This window comes from Somniosus microcephalus, chromosome 3 (assembly GCF_052327205.1).
Source record: "Somniosus microcephalus isolate GS21.2 chromosome 3, FLI_Smic_1.0, whole genome shotgun sequence".
Lineage (NCBI taxonomy): Eukaryota > Metazoa > Chordata > Chondrichthyes > Squaliformes > Somniosidae > Somniosus > Somniosus microcephalus.
Window position 1 is genome coordinate 123,389,179 of NC_140989.1, and position 21,811 is coordinate 123,410,989.

Below are 21,811 nucleotides of genomic sequence, written 5' to 3' on the forward strand. Positions count from 1 at the left end.
TGACGTGTACATCTACTGTTATTATAAGGTACGAGGAACATGGGGAGTGGATGATAGCAGCCAGCTAGGCTCCCAATGTCACCACAGGTGTCCCTAATTAAGAAAAACAAGCAAGAGGGTTATAGAACCCAATGTTTCAGATCCAGGGCAGACTTTCAGGGAGGAAGAGGAGAGACTGAGGTCTGTGATAAGCATATTTTTGTCTTTGTGAGCCTCAGAATAAGAGTGTCCAGGAGCGTTGAACTGCCTTTAGTTGACAAGGCTGAATGTGTGTGGAGAACACCAAGTGCTGGCCATCCTGATCACAATTGCTTCCAGCGTTCTTCCCTTCTGTCCCTTCCTGTCCCAAGTGGGACTTGAGCAGTTCTATGGCTGCCCACTGCCATTCACTCCATCCTCCAGGTGAGATTGAGGCAAGCGGAGAGCAGAGCCTGCTTGTTCCGGTGGAAATGAAGCGATCCCACCGCACTATTGGAAGAGGAGGGGAAAGATCTACTGGCATTCTGGCCTCACTCAACCAATGCCACCAAGAAAGAAATTAACTGGTCATTTATTTGAGCAGTTCTATGGTTGCACTCTGTCATTCACTCCCAAATATACACTTTTACAAGAAAAAACAAAGATAGAAAGTTGAGCCAATGGTGAGCTCTGCAGATTGATGAGCAATTATGCGCAAGTTCCAGAATTATACTTGACCATAAGTGTCAGTTGTTTATAACTTTTGTGTTTATTAGTTGAGGGAAGAATGCAAGAACTTTTCCTATAAAATGTTATTTTAATGGCTGGGACTGATGTGAATGCTATTGGACAAGGAATTCTCTTTGTTCTAAAACACTGATGATAATGGGACTGATTGCAGATAAGTGAAAGGAACTGTCAATTTTCATTTAAAGTTTCTGTACAAATGGAGGTTTTTTTAGACTTTAGCACTCCAGTTACAGAGCTTCAAACTGCCAGGAGTATGTATCAGGAATCTGGGCACATGCAGGACTTGAGGCTCCCATGATTTTCCAGCCGTTAAATGAATGCACATAATATTGGGGGCGCTGCACAGCGACTGAATGCCCAGATTCCCAATATGTCCTCCTAGTGCACAGAACTCTCTGTCAGGGCACTAAAGATGAACATGTATTTTCTGATTAGCGGTAGGGTATAGCCAGAAAGAACTAACAAGGAATTAAATGCCTCGCAAATTGCCAGTAGATATCCCATTGTGTTAGCAATTCTGTTCCAGTAATTGGTGGTTAACATTATGTTCGAACTGTTCTAAACAGTTATAAACAATGGATGGGCTCCTATTACAGACCAATTTTGCCCAGTGCCACGTGATCTTTTATATCCACCTGAGCGGGAAAACTGGGCCTCGGTTTAATGTTATCTGAAAGATGGCGGTTCCGACGGTGCAGCACTCCCTCAGTACTGCCCCTGCGACGGTGCAGCGCTCCCTCAGTACTGCTCCTGCGACGGTGCAGCGCTCCCTCAGTACTGCCCCTGCGACGGTGCAGCGCTCCCTCAGTACTGCCCCTGCGACGGTGCAGCGCTCCCTCAGTACTGCCCCTGCGACGGTGCAGCGCTCCCTCAGTACTGCCCCTGCGACGGTGCAGCGCTCCCTCAGTACTGCCCCTGCGACGGTGCAGGCGCTCCCTCAGTACTGCCCCTGCGACGGTGCAGCGCTCCCTCAGTACTGCCCCTGCGACGGTGCAGCGCTCCCTCAGTACTGCCCCTGCGACGGTGCAGCGCTCCCTCAGTACTGCCCCTGCGACGGTGCAGCGCTCCCTCAGTACTGCCCCTGCGACGGTGCAGCGCTCCCTCAGTACTGCCCCTGCGACGGTGCAGCGCTCCCTCAGTACTGCCCCTGCGACGGTGCAGCGCTCCCTCAGTACTGCCCCTGCGACGGTGCAGCGCTCCCTCAGTACTGCCCCTGCGACGGTGCAGCGCTCCCTCAGTACTGCCCCTGCGACGGTGCAGCGCTCCCTCAGTACTGCCCCTGCGACGGTGCAGCGCTCCCTCAGTACTGCCCCTGCGACGGTGCAGCGCTCCCTCAGTACTGCCCCTGCGACGGTGCAGCGCTCCCTCAGTACTGCCCCTGCGACGGTGCAGCGCTCCCTCAGTACTGCCCCTGCGACGGTGCAGCGCTCCCTCAGTACTGCCCCTGCGACGGTGCAGCGCTCCCTCAGTACTGCCCCTGCGACGGTGCAGCGCTCCCTCAGTACTGCCCCTGCGACGGTGCAGCGCTCCCTCAGTACTGCCCCTGCGACGGTGCAGCGCTCCCTCAGTACTGCCCCTGCGACGGTGCAGCGCTCCCTCAGTACTGCCCCTGCGACGGTGCAGCGCTCCCTCAGTACTGCCCCTGCGACGGTGCAGCGCTCCCTCAGTACTGCCCCTGCGACGGTGCAGCGCTCCCTCAGTACTGCCCCTGCGACGGTGCAGCGCTCCCTCGTACTGCCCCTGCGACGGTGCAGCGCTCCCTCAGTACTGCCCCTGCGACGGTGCAGCGCTCCCTCAGTACTGCCCCTGCGACGGTGCAGCGCTCCCTCAGTACTGCCCCTGCGACGGTGCAGCGCTCCCTCAGTACTGCCCCTGCGACGGTGCAGCGCTCCCTCAGTACTGCCCTGAAATGTCAGCCTAGATTATGTGCAGTACTGAGGAGACAATGTTGCAGAAAATAGGTGTGAGGTGAAGCAAAACTAAGAGGAGAATAAAAGAGAAAGTTAAAATAAATTGGAAGTAGAGGAGGAGAAAACCAAGGAAATGAAGGAGGAGAGGTTAGAGAAAAATGATTTATGTGCATGCTTTGGAGTTAGTCTCCGAACATACCCTCAACCTTGTTTCAGCATTGTTGCAGTCCAGATGAGAGAAACACAGTTACTGTTGCTGAGGGAAGGCACGATCATCTTGATTTGAGCAAGCGAAATGGGAAGAGGCCCTATGGAGGAACTGAGAGTCGGGGGCTTAGCGAGAGACTTTATGCAAAGATAGACTTGCATTTTATATAACACTTTCATGACCTCAGGACGACCCAAAGCATTTTGCAGCCAATGAAGTACTTTTGAAGTGTCGTCACTGTTGTAATGTAGGAAACGACTATATGGGAGTCGAGAAGGGCAAAAAGAGATTTTTGGGCATGGAAACATGGACAGAGAACCTGTTGAGTGAGGAAACACTCTGGTTTGGTGGAAGCCGAGAAAGAGGAAAGGGAGATACGAACGCTAGTGAGTGGTGGTGCCGGGAGAGAACCCCTGTTTTTGGGTTAGGCTTCTCTGGTTATGCTGGGATCAGGAGGAATGGTTGTTCTTTCAATTTAGTGGGTTCATGTTCTGCAACATTATACTCTGTGCCTTACTATAAGTAATATAAGAAATCCATTAGTATCAATACTTTTGAGAGATAAATGTACTCCTTTATAAAATCCCTGCTCCCTCTCCCATTAGTGTCCATGAGGATTATGCTACCAATGCACAAAATGGTATATTGATGATTTGTTTCCAGGCTGCCGACAATTTTCACCCAGCCATTGCATGTTGATGTGACTTCACCTGCATTTGACTCTGCCACTATGTTCATTTAGAGTGTTGGGTGTTGTAGATGACAGTATATAATTAACAGTACTGTCTTTGCCGGATATTGCAAAATTAAATTGCAGTAATCACTGTAAATGAATCATGACATGCCGCCCAACTTCTTGCTTATGCCGTTCCACACTTTTTGCTGGAGTTGGTATTTGAAATGAGTTTAATAATTGCTCTTCCAATATTCTGCAGTATTGAGCAAAGGAAGTTTAGCTTTTTAAAAAAAAAACTTTCCAGTAAGTCAAATCTCTGCAATATTGTGTACTTTTGTAGAACGCCCCACTGTGGGGAATTAAGAGCAGCTTACCACAGGGGACCTTGGGGTTTAAGATCGGAGTGCTCTTCCTCATCATACTCTGTTAATTTCCTACGTTCTCTTCCTTGATATGCTTCTCCACACCGAGAGCGTGAATAAAATTCCAAGAACTAAGCTGTCCCTACTTTTTTGGGACTGTTTTTATCACTCCCATTTTATCTTAGTAGGTTTTAGGAAATGTTTAACATTTGGTTCTTCTGAAAGCCAACTTTTTGTGCAAGTACAATGTCGAGCACTTGATTATATCTGTGTGAAATCTGTATTCTGTCACTTGGTGCATTTACTGCTTTAGTTTCTACTTCTTGCCTCCTGTTGTCCTTTTATGTGTCAGCTGTGGCTCAGTGGGTAGCACACTCGCCTCTGAGTCAGAAGGTTGTGGGTTCAAGTCCCACTCCAGGGACTTGAGCGCACAAATCTGGGCTGACACTCCAGTGCAGTGCTGAGGGAGTGCTGCACTGTCGAAGGTGCTGTCTTTCGGATGAGACGTTAAACGTCTGCTCTCTCAGGTGGATGTAAAAGATCCCATGGCACTATTTCAAAGAAGAGCAGGGGAGTTATCCCCGGTGTCCTGGCCAATATTTATCCCTCAACCAATATAACAAAAACATATTGCTGTATCTGGTTGTGATATCCGAGTGGTAAGGTCAGAAACTGAGAGAAGCGAGATATTAGGAACAAACCCAACTGTTTATTTACACGGTGTAGCAGAGAGACATAGCTCTTACAAGCTGGAAGCCAGGCACACAATTCTTACTGCATGAGCCAAAATGGAGGATGAACCTCTGAGTCATACCCATAATGCAGTGCCACATTACCGTATAAACTGGTGTACCAGGACATTGAATACATGACCCATTACCTTAAATACTGGTGAATGTGAACCCTTAATATTTGGCTCCATCTGGTGGATGACTTAAACATTACATCCCAGATTACTATACTGGTCATTATCACATTGTTGTTTGTGGGACCTTGTGCACAAATTGTCTGCCGTGTTTCCCACATTACAACAGTGACTACACTTCAAAAAGTACTTCATTGGCTGTAAAGCGCTTTGAGACGTCTGGTGGTCGTGAAAGGCGCTATATAAATTCAAGTCTTTTTTTTCCCGTTCCATGTCATTTTTGGCACTTTTACCATGCTGTAGTTTTCTATACCTCTAGATGCTTTTGACTAGAAGTCTTTAGATAAGTTATTTGGCACAACAAATATTTGAACAACTTTACTTACAACCTAAGATGTTAACTTGTTACTGGACAGTTTTGGATGACTTGGTGTGAAGTAGACATTAAGTTGAGGATGTTCCTGCTTTCATTTGCTGACAAAATTAATAATGACCAGTTGAAATGCAACAAATATTTGCAAATGTGTCCAAGTTCAATACTACAATAAAAGCTAATGTCTTTAAATTTGCTTTCAATCTATAATACTATGCAATGTAGATTTTATTGAAGTTAATGGGAAATGGGAGGCATTTAAAAAAATTAGCTAGGAGTTGGGATGAAAGTACAGTACTTTATTGGCTAAAAGCTAATGCCATTTATCTTGTAAACACTAAATGTGCCCACAGTGAGAGTGCATTAAATCTAGAATTGTGTTCTTCCAATAACGCCATTAGAATACAATTCTGGATTTAGCACTGATAATTTATTCCATTTTCTTCATACTTTTAATGTGACTTTTTCAAATCATTTCAGTGTTTGCTTTGGTCACATGCAGGAAATTGTTGGAAAACGATGCACACAATATAATGCACGACATTTGGAAGGAAATCACATTCTTTTGTGTTGACTGCAAGCAGGACTCCTCCTGTAGTTATTCTGGTGATGCCCCCGACCCCCATCTTTGGGAAGAAAGGGTGTTAGTGAAGTGAGCGTAGAAGAGATTGTTGAATGAATCTTATGTCTGGACTGGTGCATATTTACATGTAATTGAGTGCAAAACTGTAACATTTTGAGACCAATAAGGAGACGGTGTGAAGGTTAGGTCCTTTTGTATTGTATTGAATACTGATCCATTTCTTTGAAAATCCTGTGGCGATTCCCCAAGATTCTGGTGCAGTTTTACTATTGGAAATCCTTTAGGTCATTTGCTTCTGGGCAGAACTGCCTTGAGCAATGTGGCTGGGACCTTCATTCTCTGCAAGGTGAACTATTTATAAGGTAATGTACTCCTTCCGGTTTAAATTAGGAGAGCTCCTGGATATTCAGTCGCCATATGTAGAGTGCTGTGAACATCAGCTGTGCTTTATTTCCTCTGGTGATATTCTGAGCACTCCCGGACTTGGCCTTTTAAGGGGTGATGCGCTATCAATTACTCATAAAAGACTGAGAGTTAGAAGAGTAACTAAAGGCTTTTATTAACAACAGAATGGAGGTCTGCCTCGAGTGGTCGACCGGTCCAGGATACCAAGAGCTGGGGAGCAGTCACCTTTATACTAGGACCTGTGGGAGGAGTCAGCCGAGGCATGTCCAGGCATGTACACAGTGGGATACAAACAGGACAAACAGGAATACAAACAGTGGTTTACCACATTCACCCCTTGTTTAAAATTGAGTCCGGCGGGGTGAAGTGTATTAAAAGTTAGTGTATTGGAGTCTCTCCGGAGGTCTTGTCTGCCGCTGTGATCGGCGTGGCGACGGCAGGGGTAGTGAAGCTTCCGGCGACGAGTCCAGCGTAGGCTGTGGCACAGGCGTGTCGTCCTCGTAGATGTCGAGCGGGTCGCGGGGCCCAGGCCTGCCGTCTGCTGGGGCTGGATATCGGATCGTGGGGGGGGGGGGTGGTAGTGGGTAGTGGGTTACTGTGGTCCCCGAGGGTGCAAGGTCTCTTATGGAGACTGTGTCCTCCCGCCCGTCCGGGTATGCGATGTAAGCATACTGGGGGTTGGCGTGGAGGAGGTCACGTGTCTTCTCAGTAGGACCGGCCCTGGGGACGTCAGCCATGGCGGTAGCGATGTCCCTGATGTGGACTTCCTTGGGAAGACAAACATTTTCTCATGAGGGGTGGCGTTAGTGGCAGTGCAGAGCAGTGACCGAATAGAGTGGAGCGCATCCGGGAGCACATCCTGCCAGCGGGAGGTTGGAAGGCCCCTAGACTTTAAGGCTAGCAGGACGGCCTTCCAAACTGTCGCATTTTCTCTTTCCACCTGTCCGTTCCCCCGGGGGTTGTAACTGGTGGTCCTGCTTGTGGCAATACCCCTAGTTAGCAGGTACTGACGGAGTTCGTCGCTCATAAACGATGAGCCCCGGTCGCTATGGATATAGCTGGGGAAGCCGAACAGGGTGAAGAGGTTGTTCAGACATTTAATGACCGTGGCACTGGTCATGTCCGGGCAGGGGAAGGCGAACGGGAAACGGGAGTACTCATCAATAATATTGAGGAAGTACACATTGCGGTCGGAGGAGGGGAGAGGCCCTTTAAAATCAACGCTCAGGCGCTCGAAGGGGCGAGTGGCTTTTATCAGGTGGGCCCTGTCCGGTCTATAAAAGTGTGGTTTGCACTCAGCGCAGACTTGGCAGTTCCTGGTCATGGTCCTGACCTCCTCAATAGAGTAAGGCAGGTTGCGGGCCTTGATGAAGTGGAAGAACCTGGTGACCCCCGGGTGGCAGAGGTCATTGTGGAGGACCCGTAGTCTATCGATCTGCGCGCTGGCGCAGGTGCCACGCGATAGCGCATCCGGGGGTTCATTTAGCTTCCCGGGCCGGTACAAGATCTCGTAGTTGTAGGTGGAAAGTTCGATTCTCCACCTCAAGATCTTGTCATTTTTGATTTTGCCCCTCTGCTTGTTGTTAAACATAAAAGCAACTGAACGCTGGTCAGTGAGCAGGGTAAATCGTTTTCCGGCCAGGTAGTGCCTCCAATGACGCACAGCCTCCACAATCGCCTGGGCCTCCTTCTCAACAGCGGAGTGTCTGGTCTCCAGGCCTTGGAGGGTTCGTGAAAAGAAGGCCACGGGTCTCCCCGCCTGATTGAGGGTAGCGGCCAGGGCAAAGTCGGACGCGTCGCTTTCCACCTGGAAGGGGATGGATTCGTCCACTGCGTGCATGGTGGCTTTGGCAATGTCCTCCTTGATACGGTGGAAGGCTAAGCGGGCCTCTGCCGTCAAGGGAAAAGAGGTGGACTTGATCAGCGGACGGGCCTTGTCCGCATAGTAGGGGACCCACTGGGCGTAATAGGAGAAAAACCCTAGGCACCTCTTCAGGGCCTTGAGGCAGTGGGGCAGTGGAAGTTCCATAAGGGGGACGCATCCGGTCGGGGTCGGGGCCGATGACTCCGTGTTCCACAACACAGCCAAGGATGGCGAGGCGGTTTGTGCGGAATATGCACTTCTCCTTGTTATATGTCAGGTTTAGGAGTTGGGCGGTGCGGAGGAATTTTTCGAGGTTTGCGTCATGGTCCTGCAAGTCACGGCCGCAGATGGTCACATTGTCCAGATATGGGAAAGTGGCCTGCAACGCATTTTGATCTACCATCCGGTCCATCTCCCTTTGGAAGACGGAGACCCCGTTGGTGACGCCAAAGGGAACCCTAAGGAAGTGATAGAGGCGGCCGTTTGCCTCAAAGGCAGTGTACTGGCGGTCCTCAGGGCGGATGGGGAGCTGGTGGTACACTGATTTCAGGTCAATGGTCGAGAAGACGCGGTACTGCGCGATCTGGTTGACCATATCAGCTATACGGGGGAGTGGGTAGGCGTCCAGCAGGGTGTAGCGATTTATTGTCTGGCTGTAGTCGATGACCAGGCGCTGCTTCTCGCCGGTCTTAACGACCACAACCTGGGCTCGCCAGGGGCTGGTGCTGCCCTCAATAATCCCTTCTTTCAGGAGCCGCTCCACTTCGGTTTTAATGAAAACCCTGTCCCCGGCACTGTATCGCCTGCTCTTTGTGGCGATGGGCTTACAGTCGGGGGTGAGGTTAGCAAACAGTGGTGGGGGGGTGACTCTGAGTGTGGAGAGGTTGCACCTGGTGCGCGGCGGGCAATTTGGAAGCTGCTGGCTGCGGACTGTGAGTGGGGGTAGGGGTCCACCGTACGCCATCGTAACACTTTTAAGGTGGCACTGAAAATCTAACCCCAGCAGGACGGCAGCGCAGAGGTCAGGCAGGACCAGAAGTTTAAAATGATCGTACACGGTCCCGTCTACTACGAGTGTCACCACGCAGTAGCCGCCGATGTCCGCCGACTGGGACTCGGAGGCCATAGAAATCCGCTGTTGCGCAGGCAGGACTGGGAGAGAGCAACGCCGCACCGTGTCGGGGTGGATGAAGCTCTCCGTGCTCCCAGAGTCAAAAAGGCAGATTGTATCGTGACCATTTACCTTAATGTCCATTGTGGAACTGGCCAGTTGGTGCGGTCTCGCTTGGTCCAGTGTAACGGATGCCAGCGTAGGGGTCGGTGTGTCGCTGCGGGTATCAGATGAGGCGGTGTCGGGGGCCTGCTGCATCCCGGCTGTCGTCCAAGATGGCGGCGTCCATGATCCCCATGTGGCTGGAGGCGTCCAAAATGGCTGCTGTACCGGTGATTCGCACACGGCCGGGGAGGTCCAAAATGGCGGCCCGCATGGCCCACACGCGGCGCTGCTGGGGTTCAGGGTGGCTTTGGCCCTGCAGACGCTAGCGTAGTGTCCCTTCTTCCCGCAGCCCGAGCAGATCGCGTTTTTCGCCGGGCAGCGCGCTCTGGGGTGTTTTGCCTGGCCACAGAAGTAGCATTTCTGGCCTTGGGGCACTGCTGTCTGGCCTTGGGACACTGCTGCGGTAGTTGGGCCGTTGTTGGGGTGTGGCTGGGGTGGCACGGCGCTATGAGGCGGTCCTACCGTGTCCCAGGCTGTCATTCCCCGCGGCGTCCACGGTGCAGAGGAGTAGGCATCCATGCCCTGGTAGGCTGCATCCAACGATAGTGCGAGTTCAGAGGCCTTGTTGAGGTCGAGGTTACTCTGCTCCAACAGTCGCTGTCGTGTGTAATTGGATCTGTGGCCCGCTACAAAAGCGTCCCGGATAAGTTCCTCTGTGTACACGGCGGCCTTTACATCCTTACAACCACAGGCCCGGCCAAGCACAGACAGTGCCTGAAGGTATTCCACGGTCGATTCCCCAGGTTGTTGTTTACGACTCCCCAGGAGGTGCCTGACGTACACTTCGTTCACTGGGCGCGTGTACTGGTCCTGGAGGAGCTTGATAGCGTCCGCGTACGAGGTCGCGTCTTGGATGACCGAGTACACTCGGTGGTTCACTTTGGAGGTCAGGACATCCAGTTTGTCCTCGTCCGATTTGATTGCTTCGGAGGCGGTCAGGAATTTTTCGAAACACTTAAGCCAGTGAGTAAACTTGGTGGATGAGTCCGCCTCCCGATGATCTAAGTCCAGGCATGCTGGTGTGAGGATCTTCTCCATTATAAAAATGTTGTTAATAAAATTGATGCGCTATCAATTACTCATAAAAGACTGAGAGTTAGAAGAGTAACTAAAGGCTTTTATTAACAACAGAATGGAGGTCTGCCTCGAGTGGTCGACCGGTCCAGGATACCAAGGGCTGGGGAGCAGTCACCTTTATACTAGGACCTGTGGGAGGAGTCAGCCGAGGCATGTCCAGGCATGTACACAGTGGAATACAAACAGGAATACAAACAGTGGTTTACCACAAGGGGAATTACATTTTCGGTTTTCCTCATCTTCATTGCACCCTTACCTTCACTTGTAGAACATACAAAAAGTATTTATACAGTTCCCCTCCCCTTCCTGGCTTTGGCTTAAGCAGGCCACATTTTCATCATTTGCTCCCATATACATTTATCTTTGCCGTGCTTTTATTGTCTCCTGTAAAGCATTCTTGCCGTGTTGTAATGTACAATGTTGCATAATTTTTTATTACTGCAGAGTGTGGTAAACCACTGTTATCGTTCACAACCGTTCACTATTGTTACACTGTTGTTATCACTGTTTACACTGTTGTTATCACTACACAAGGTTACCTCTTGCCACGCACGCTGTTATACCTGGGCTGACCTCAGCTGACTCCGCCCATGGCTCCGCCTGCTTGCCCAGGTATAAAGGTGACCGCTTGGCTAGTATTCTTCCTTGTTGGAACCGATCACCCACGAGGGTGGGCTCTGTTATTTAGCCAATAAAAACCTATAGTTACTACCTTAACTCGTCGCTTTTCATGGACTGAATTGATAGGTATATCACAGAGTGAATGTTTTGAAGTTTTGTTTTGATCCAGGATGTATTCCGTGTTGTAACCCTTTTAGAATGTATGTAAACCAACTATAAGAACATAAGAAATAAGAGCAAGAGTCGGCCATTTGGCCCTTTGAGCCTGCACCACCATTCAATAAGATCATGGCTGATCTACCTCATCTCCTTTCCTGCACTATCCACATATCCCTTGATTCCCTTAATATTCAAAAATCTATTGATCTATGCCTTGCATATACTCAACGACTGAGCCTGCACAGCCCTCCGGGGTAGAGAATGCCAAAGATTCACCACCCTCTGAGTGAAGAAATTTATCCTCATCTCAGTCCTAAATGGCCGACCCCTTATTCTGAGACTGTGACCCTTGGTTCTGGACTCCCCAGCCCGGGGAAACATCCTCCCTGCATCTACCCTGTCAAGCCCTGTAAGAATTTTGTATGTTTCAATGAGATCAACGCTCATTCTTCTAAACTCTAGAGAATATAGGCCTAGTCTACTCAATCTCTCCTCATAGAACAGCCCCCCCATCCCAGGAATCAGTCTGGTGAACCTTTGTTGCACGCCCTCTATGGCAAGGAGACCAAAACTGTACACAATACTCCAGGTGTGGTCTCACCAGGGCCCTATATAATTGCAGTAAGACATCTGTTAGATCTCTTAATTCTAGTGGACCACACTAATCTGAGGTCAACGCATTAAAATAAAAGATTTTGAGTCCGGTGGTAGTTTTAAACAGTCGATTTATTGCAGCACTTGACTTACAGTGGAGAGATCCTTTGTTCAACTGAAACATGTTCTAAAAATGGCTGGTTTTTATACAGCATCAGATTACAGCAAATGCACCCGCCCCTTTACTACCATTGGCTCAGCAGCATGCATGCAGAGCTATGGTTGGTTCAGCTAAATCGGCCGACCTGACGTTACCACACTGTGATTGGATCTCTGGTGCATCACCCCATTCCTTTGTTTTCAGCAGCAAGCAGTCTTGCACGTGGTCTTGTTTCTGTGGCTAAATGACTGTGCAGTTTAAGCATAATCAGATTACTTTCAGTCATTAGTTTAATTATATTAAAATCTATGTTAAAATATATATATTCCCTAACAACATCTTTACTCTTATACTCCAATCCTCTTGTAATAAAGACCAACATACCATTTCCTTTCCTAATTGCTTGCTGTACCTGCATCTTAACTTTCAGTTATTCGTGTACAAGGACACCCAGGTCAACCTCTGAACACCAACATTTCCCAATCTCTCACCATTTTAAAATACTGTACTTTTTTATTTTTCTTACCAAAGTGGATAACTTCACATTTCTCCACATTATATTCCATTTGCCATGTTCTTGCTCACTCACTTAGCCTGTCTATAACCCCTTGAAGCCTCCTTGCATTCCCACCCAGCTTTATCATCAGCAAACCTGGATATATTACATTTGGTCCCCTCATCCAAATCATTGATGTAGATTATGAATAGCTGAGGCCCAAGCATTGATCCTTGTGGCACCCCACTAGTTACAGCCTGCCAACCCGAAAATGACCCATTTATTCCTACTCTGTTTTCTGTCCGTTAACCAACCTCAATCCATGCTAGTATATTACCCCCAATCCCATGAGCCGTAATTTTGTTTAATAACCTCTTGTGTGGCACCTTATCGAGTGCCTTCTGAAAATCCAAATACACCACATCCACTGGTTCGCCCTCATCTATTCTGCTAGTTACAACCTCAAAAAACTCAACAGATTTGTCAAACACGATTTCCCTTTCATAAATCTGTGTTGACTCTGTCTAATCCTATTATTTTCTAAGTTCCCTGTTACCACGTCCTTAATAATAGATTCTAGCATTTTTCCTACTACTGATGTCAGGCTAACTGATCTGTAGTTCCCCATTTTCTCTCACTCCTTTCTTAAAAAATGGGATTATATTTGCTACCTTTCAATCCGCGGGAATTGTTCCAGAATCTATGGAATTTTGGAAAATGACAACCAATGCATCTGGTATCTCCATAGCCACCCTTTTCAAAACCCTAGGATGTAGGCCATCAGGTCCAGGGGATTTATCGGCTTTCAGTCCCAGCACTTTTTTTTTTACTAATACTAATTTCTTCCAGTTCCTCATTCTCCCTAGACCCTTGGTTCTCCACTATTTCTGGGAAGTTTTTTGCGTCTTCTTCCGTGAAGACAGACACACAGTATTTTTTAAATTTCTCTGCTATTTCCTTATTTCCCATTATAATTTCTCCTGTCTCAGCCTGTAAGGGACCCACATTTACTTTCGCTAATCTTTTCCTTTTTAAATACCTATAGAAGCTTTTACAGTCTGTTTTTATATGTCTCGCTAGTTTACTCTCATTCTATTTTCCCTTCCTTTATCAATTTCTTGGTCTTTGTTTGCTGAATTCTAAAATCCTCCCAATCCTCGGGCTTCCTATTCTTTATGGCAACATTAAAAGCCTCTTCCTTTGATCTGATACTATCTTTAACTTCTCCTGGTAGCCATGGTTGGACCACTTTTCCTGTGGGGTTTTTGTGCCTTAAAGGAATGTTTATTTGTTGTAAATTATGTATTAATTCTTTAAATGCTAGCCATTGCTTCTCCACCGTCATACCTTTTAATGTTGTTTCCCAATCTACCGCAGCCAACTCGCCCCTCATACCTACGTAGTTTGCTTTGTTCAGATTTAAGACCCCAGTTTCGGATTTAACTAAATCACTTTCAAACTCAATATAAAAAATCTATCATATTATGGTCACTGTTCCGTAAAGACCCCTTTACTACAAGGTTATTAATTAACCCTTTCTCATTGCACAATACTAGATCTAAAATAGCCTGTTCCCTAGTTGGTTCCTCAACATACTGATTGAGAAATCTATCTTGCATTCATTCCATGAATTTGTCCTTCATACTATTACTGCAAATGTGGTTTGCCCAGTCTATATGTAGATTAAAGTCTCCCATGATTACTGTATTACCCTTGTTACATGTGCCTCTAATTTCCTGATTTATACTCTGCCCTACATTACAACTACTGTTTGGGGGCCTATAAACAACTCCCACCAATGTATTCTGCCCCTTGCTGTTTCTTGGCTCCACCCAAACTGATGCTACTTCTTGATTTTCGGAGCTAATATTCTTTCCCTCTGTCTTTATCTCATCCTTTATTATCAGGGCTACCCCTCCTCCTTTTCCATTTTGCCTATCTCTTCTAAAAGTTAAGTGTCCTGGAATATTTAGTTCCCAACCTTGGCCACTTTGCAACCACATCTCCATTATGGCTTAGATCACACCTATTAATTTCTATCTGCACTAATAATTCATCTGTTTTGTTGCAAATGCTTTGTGCATTCAGATATAGTGCCTTTAGCTTTGACTTATTTCTATTTTTCCCTGATATCACCTTCGTCACCTTATTACCTTTGTTACTCTCTCTGTCCCTTCCTGACCCACTCTGCTTATTTTTACCCAAAACTCTGCTCTGTTCTTGAGCCTTGACATTTCCGTTGCTGCTTTTAAATTTACTCTTTCCTAAATCCTCCCACACCCCCTTCATTAGTTTAAAGCCCTGTCTACTGCCCTAGTTATTCAGTTCGCCAGGGCACTGGTCCCAGCCCGGTTTAAGTGAAGCCCGTCCCGATGGAACAGCTCCCTTTTTCCCCAGTACTGGTGCCAGTGCCCCATGAACTGAAACCCCTTCCTCCCACACCACTCTTTGAACCACACATTTAAACCTCTAATCTGTTTGTCCCTATGCCAATTTGCGCGTGGCTCAGGTAACAATCCAGAGATTACCTTTGAGATTCTGCTTTTTAGTTTGGATCCTAGCTCCTCAAACTCCCTCAGCAGAACCTCATTCCTAGTTTTACCTATGTCATTGGTTCCTACGTGGACCAAGATAACTGGATCCTCCCCCTCCCACTCCAAGTTCTTCTCCAGCCATGAGGAGATGTCTTTAACCTTGGCACCGGGCAGGCAACACAACCTGCGGAACTCTCGGTCGCGGCTGCAGAGCACAGTATCTATTCCCCTGACTATACTGTCCCCTACCACAACTATGTTCCTTTTCACTCCCCCCTCCCTCCCCACTTGAATGGCCTCCTGCACCATGATGCCATGGCCAGCTTGCTCATCTATCCTGCAGGCTTTTCCCTCATCCACACAGGCAGCAAGAACCTCATACCTGTTGGACAAGGGCAAAGGCTGAGGCTCCTCCAGCACTGCACCTGGAGTCCCCTTACCTGCCTGAGTTGAAGTCACACCCTCCTGTCCCTGACCACTAACTAGACCTGTACCACTACCTAACCTAAGGGGTGTGACTCCCTCTTGGATCAAAGTGTCCAGGTAACTATCCCTGATCAACCACTTGGTTGTCCGGGATCACACTGCTCTCCACAAACTCCCAGATGCTGCAGTTGCGGCACACCACCTGCATTGCCATCCCTATATGACCTTGTTTTATTCAATTAAATTTACTTAAATTTGTATTTAGGTAACTTAGTTCGCAGTGTCGTTTCTTGACTACTTATTTGATCCAAATTAAGTTAAGGGTACTGAAATTAAATATCTACCTATAACACAAAGCACTACAAGTAGTGTAGGCAAAAAGCAACAACTCCTTCCCCCTCTTCTCCAAATTCCCACTCTTCCCAAATAAAAAACTGTTCAAGTCCACTCCGTTTAATCCTGCTCTGCAGATCGTTACTCACTGTACAACTATTATTGTTGTACAGTGAGTAACTGAGCTGTAAAACCCGGGAGCTGCTCGGTGAAATTCTCATTGTGTGAGGTTAGCTGATCTCTGTAGAAGTGCTACCATTTGAACCTCTGGGTTAGGAAGGGTAGAATTGACCACTGCAAACGACCCCAGATTCCTGTCCAGGAACCCCTGCTAGAATTGCAGGTCAGTGGATATGGGCTGAGGATAAGATTGGCCTCGGTTCTGATGGAGCCTTCCCCTCACTCCTCCCTCACTCCTCCCTCTCTCTCGCTCTCTCTCGCTCTCTCGCTCTCTCTCCCCACCCACTCCACCTCCCTCTCCCTCTCGGTGATTAAGTAGCTTGTAGACATTATCTTAGCTCACACATGAAGACTAGCTGCTTGGGTGTGGTGCTCAGGAGCGACATGCCAGAAATAAGTTAACAACTAAGGAGGGGAGAGGAGAAAATTGGATGAAAAAGGGGGAACAATCTGGATTGAATGAAAGGACACTACTATGAAACTGTAGATAGTTCTGTGATTGTTACAGTAAAAGTCGCTGTCAGCTGACCAACTCTACCTTTTAGTGGAAAATATTTCAACACAATATTATGAATTGGAATGTTACCTTGTATAATTGAAAATCTCAAGCTTGGAAATCTTATATGTAGCTGCTCATATTTTAGTGGCACTTGTGTTGTATGTCCAGTGTTCCACTGTTTATTGTAAATATAATTATATTAATACTGCAGGTTGACAGGATAGCTCCTTCAGGTTTTCTTTTGAATGTTCTGATTTGAATTTTTAAAACTATTTTAAAGGAAAATGTCATTATACAAACTAAATGTTTTGGCAAATACATTACGAAGCATTTGCTGTGTTCTTCAGATAGAAGGTTATGTTGATGGGGGTTAAATGAAGAGGGGTGGGAGGAGGCTCGTGTAGAGCATAAACACCGCATGGACCAGTTGGGCCGACCAGTCTCTGTGCTGTACATTCTATGTAATAGTCTGCTAATTGCATTTTTCCCACCATGGGATGCACGTCTGTCTCCTTACTGTGGTCTGGCTGTCTATAGAAAAGGTTCTGTCTTAAACCAACATCATAAAAACTTGTAACCTTCAAAACAAGATGGAAGATGCATTACTGTGGACATTAGACACTTTGTGACTGTTGTCCATTTTACCCTTTTTTAAGGCTTAGAGATACCTGGGAAGATGAAAGACTCCCTCTGGTTATGGAGTGGGCTAGCACTTTTACAGCTGGTCAGACTCCCAATTGAAGGTGTAATGAATGATATTAGTGTTGCCATTATAAGAGTCAGGTGTGTAAACTTAATGTGCACTGTGCCTGGGTTGCAACACTTGGCAATGGATTTTGTTTCAGTAAAATACTGTCTCTGTAAACACCAACAAAGATCACCTTTGAGGGTGGGGGGCATGTCTTGCTTGCAGACGCCCATTATCATTTCATTAACTCTGTCGCTGCTGTTGGTAGTATCACTGTTTTTATTTTTATTTTTGTGATTTATTTTTCTCTCATGTCTCTGCCGCAGAGTCTGCGAGGAGTTGTGTTGGAGCAGCATTATTCTACCTTCTCCCTGTGAGGTGTGATACCATGTCCCTGCACTCCATGCAGAACTCCACTGTGTTGTCTTAGGGTTTGCTTTTAAATGTGGAGGAAATATTAGTGATTGGAAAGTGACCTGGAATATTGAAATTGTCCACTTAGAATGAAACTACACCATAGACTTTGAACGCTAGATAAATATATCCATAATTCTTTCAGTCACCAGCATTTAAAACAGATTTTCACAGGTTATTCTGCTGTCTTATGAAAAATCTTGTTAATAGTTCAAGGTTGTGGGATAGATCAAGTTGGCTCACTATTTGGGTTTTGGGAGTAATTCAGCAATACAGTTCATGTAAAAACAATCCTGGCTGGTGGCAGGAGGATGTGATGCCATTCTGGTTCTCTCCATTTGGTAAATATTTGTTTTATTTTTCTTACAGGTATGAAAAATGAGTATGGGACGCAGAAGGACAAAGCTGGTGGGGATTTTGATGATGGTAAACTTCTTCATTTATATAGTGGTAGAGATTTCACGGAGTGGCCACCAAGACAAAAACTCTAGCAAAAAGGTGATCATTTCTAACAGTGTATTTTGGAAGCCACTGGTTCATATTAAGCCTTATTGGAATCGGGAACAGCACAAACTGGATGAGTTGTACAACCCTGTTACCGCTGCTCTACACAACAGGACTGTGATGGAGAACATAAACATTACAACTATGTATACGTGTGAACCTAACTCTCAGTTAAAGGATGAGATCAGTAATTTCGATACTTTGCCTGACCGTTTCAAAGATTTTCTAACCTACTTACGATGTAGGAGCTATCCATTAATAATTGACCAACCAACTAAATGCCAGAATAAGCCTGTACTGCTGCTGGCTATAAAATCACTGGAATCGCACTTTGATAGAAGGCAGGCCATACGTCAATCATGGGGAAATGAAGATATTATACGAAATAAGACGGTTGTAAGGATCTTTTTACTGGGAAAGTCATCTCCAGCGGATGACTTTCCGAACCTATCAGATATGCTGCAGTTTGAGAGTAACCAGCACAAAGATATTCTTCTGTGGGATTATAGGGACACATTCTTTAATCTAACCCTAAAAGAAGTGTTGTTTCTAGAGTGGGTAAGCAAATCATGCTCTGATATTCAATACATTTTTAAAGGAGATGATGATGTCTTTGTAAACACAGTACAGATTCTGGAATACTTGGACACATTGGACAAGGACAAAGCCAAAGATCTGTTTGTTGGTGATGTTATTACAAATGCAGGACCTCATCGGGAGAAGAAACTGAAGTACTATGTTCCAGAGAGCATATTTGAAGGCATGTATCCTCCCTATGCAGGTGGAGGCGGGTTTCTCTACTCTGGATACTTGGCAAAGAGACTTCATAATGTGTCATATCAAGTAGCACTGTATCCAATTGATGATGTGTATACTGGAATGTGCCTTAGAAAACTTGGCCTTGCTCCAGAGAAGCACAAGGGTTTCAGGACTTTTGATATACTGCAAAAAGATAGAAAAACTACCTGTGCATATAAAAAATTAATATTAGTCCACAGCAGAAATCCTCAAGAAATGATAAGAATCTGGAGCAGGCTACAGGATCCGGAGTTGAAGTGTTAATCTAAAATGCCATAAGAAGAAAATGATTGAGAGAGTTGAGGCCTATTTCCATTGGATGTGAAGGGTTATCTTATTTTGCACACTTAATGATGTTACAATGCTAATAGGCTGTGTGTCCATGTCTGCCACTTGGTGACCAGTAATAAACCTGGAATCTGGGTGAAGCATGATGGGTCCAAAGGAATCTACAGTACTCCAGGAGGATTTGTTGAAGAGACTGCATCAGTTCTGTTGGTCGACCTTAATCCTGCGTTTTACTGAACATGCAGAATGATTTCACGGACTCTGCAATTTGCACGCTGTCTCTCTATCTGACCTAATAATTTTCCAGAAAGGATTATTCCCATTCTCCATCAAAAGAAATCCTGGGATATGATTATGGACCCAATTAAAATAAGCTCTAATGATAATGGCAACAGAGGGGTTCATTCAGTATGTTGTAGGCCAATAAAAGGTATGTTATATATAACTGAGATTACAGAATGTTACCCTGTACAGTTTCAGCAGCAAGAGTGATGCTGTTTCTTTAAATCTTGTTTAAATTTTAGAGGTTCACTATCAATCGTGTTTGATTATATTGTACTGTACATCATGAAGGACAATGTTTCATGTCTTCAAAGAAGAATGTAAATGGATTTTGTTTAATAAATCTAATTTCTGAATGGAAAGTCGATGCTATTTAAATTTTAGCCTGGGTGGCATAAGTAACTCCAGAAGATTTTTAAAATTCTGGATTCGTACCAGATTATTTCCAATCTATTAAAGGTTGCTGGACATTCTCCAAAATATGTAAGCATGTGTGCTTCCTGTGTTTTTATGTGGAAAAAGTGCCTGCTATTTTATTTATTCAGATCAAGACCAAATTGTTTTTAAAATGGAAAATATATACAATGTACCATTTTGTCTGTAAAACCTGTTAAGTGTGATTTGTCTCCAAATAAACGGTTAATATAATCGAAAATATTAACATGATTGAAAATGTAACAAAAATCCTCTAGTATGCAATTCTTTAAATTTAAAAGCGGGGAAAAGCTCTAACTGTATATAATACAGGGTGTGTAACTCTAGTGGCTGCATGAGTATCAATAAAACCAAATTATATCTCGGACTCTCTTCAAACAAATACATGACCGCAAAATCCTCCATATCCATAAATATTAGCATGAAAATTATCTTGTCTAATTTTCAAAGAAAATAATTAACTTAAATAATTGTAACTATGTGATGGGTGATTTGCTAATTGGGCGCACCATCTGTGTGATATTTTATTACAAAAATATGCCCTCCTTTCCCTGGCTCCACCCGGGGCAATGAGTTTTCATTTTGTGTGTGGCTTTGGCTGCTGTTGGTGTTTGGTAATTTTTTTGGGGGGTTTGGGGGGGTTTGGGTGGTTGGCGGTGGAGGAAGGGGAAAGGTGCCAAAAATCCCATTGATTTTAAACATGAATATATTTGGACATTGTAGAATGTTTTCATGAGAATGTTGAACACTTAAAGAAATAATGCAATTTGATATTTTAATTTTTAAATTGTAGCATCAAATTTCAATTTAAATCATTTGACGTGCCTATCAATAGGCATTAACTACTGATTATGTATTTGTATAATGCATGCATTTTATCAAGACTGACTTTAAAATGAATTGTGCTGATGGTATTCGGATTTGCATGTTGTTCCCAGTATGAAGACAGTTGCAGTGATGTCGTTGATTCAAATTTTGTTTCTCTTTTCAATTGATAGTTTAAAATATACTAGTAGTTCTCTCATAGCATAGCTCAGTGACTCAGAGGACAGCGATGTTTTCTGTGTAGGGGATATAATATCAGCGCTTCTGACTTTATAGTGACTCAATTAGTCAAAATCTAATTGCGTTCAAAGGAATTCTGGATTTTCCTTGATGCTGTATAAAGAATTAACTGCACCATGTGAAACAAGATGCTCCCATTTGGTATGATCTGGTATTTAGCCGTACTTGGGAGGGAGGATAGGGTTTAACTGTACCTGAGGGCAGTCCTGGACTTTCATACTACAGGTCCTGGGGTTTTGCAAAACTGGGCTGGGGATCGGATATCCCAACTGTCCAGCCTTTGGCCCTCCATTCCCCACGACCTTGGTGTCATATTTGACCCTGAAATGAGCTTCCGACCACATATCCGCAACATAACAAAGACCGCCTACTTCCACCTCTGTAACATCGCCCGTCTCCGCCCTTGCCTCAGCTCATCCACTGCTGAAACCCTCGTCCATGCCTTTGTTACCTCTAGACTTGACTGTTCCAACGCACTCTGGCTGGCCTCCCACATTCTACCCTACGTAAACTTGAGGTCATCCAAAACTCGGCTGCCCATGTCCTAACTCGCACCAAGTCCCGTTCACCCATCACCCTTGCTTGCTGATCTACATTGGCTCCCGGTTAAGTAGCGCCTCGATTTCAAAATTCTCATCCTTGTTTTCAAATGCCTCCATGGCCTCGCTCCTCCCCATCTCTAATCTCCTTCAGCCCCACAACCCCCCCCCCCCCCCCCCGAGATATCTGCGCTCCTCTAATTCTGCCCTCTTGAGCATCCCTGATTATAATCGCTCCACCATTGGTGGCCGTGCCTTCTGTTGCCTCGGCCCTAAGCTCTGGAATTCCCTGCCTAAATCACTCCGCCTCACTACCCCTCTTTCCTCCTTTAAGACACTCCTTAAAACCTACCTCTTTGACCAAGCTTTTGGTCACCTGTCCTAATTTATCCTTCTGTGGATCGGTTTAAAATTTTTTGTCTTAAAATACTCCTGTGCAGCACCTTGGGATGTTTTACTACATTAAAGGCGCTAAATAAACACAAGTTG

The 21,811-nt window shown here is 45.7% G+C and overlaps 1 protein-coding gene across 2 annotated transcripts in view; it reads left to right on the forward strand.

The window, feature by feature from the left end:
* LOC147121366 (N-acetyllactosaminide beta-1,3-N-acetylglucosaminyltransferase 2-like) overlaps positions 1-19,967 on the forward strand; it is a 49,290-nt gene extending 29,323 nt beyond the window's left edge. For both annotated transcript variants that reach the window (XM_085981570.1, XM_085981569.1), the window contains exon 2: positions 17,781-19,967. In XM_085981570.1, coding sequence (XP_085837696.1) covers positions 17,790-18,977 — 1,188 coding nt within the window. In that variant the 5' untranslated portion in view covers positions 17,781-17,789 and the 3' untranslated portion in view covers positions 18,978-19,967. The remainder of the gene's footprint in view (positions 1-17,780) is intronic.
* The last annotated feature ends 1,844 nt before the right edge of the window (positions 19,968-21,811 follow it).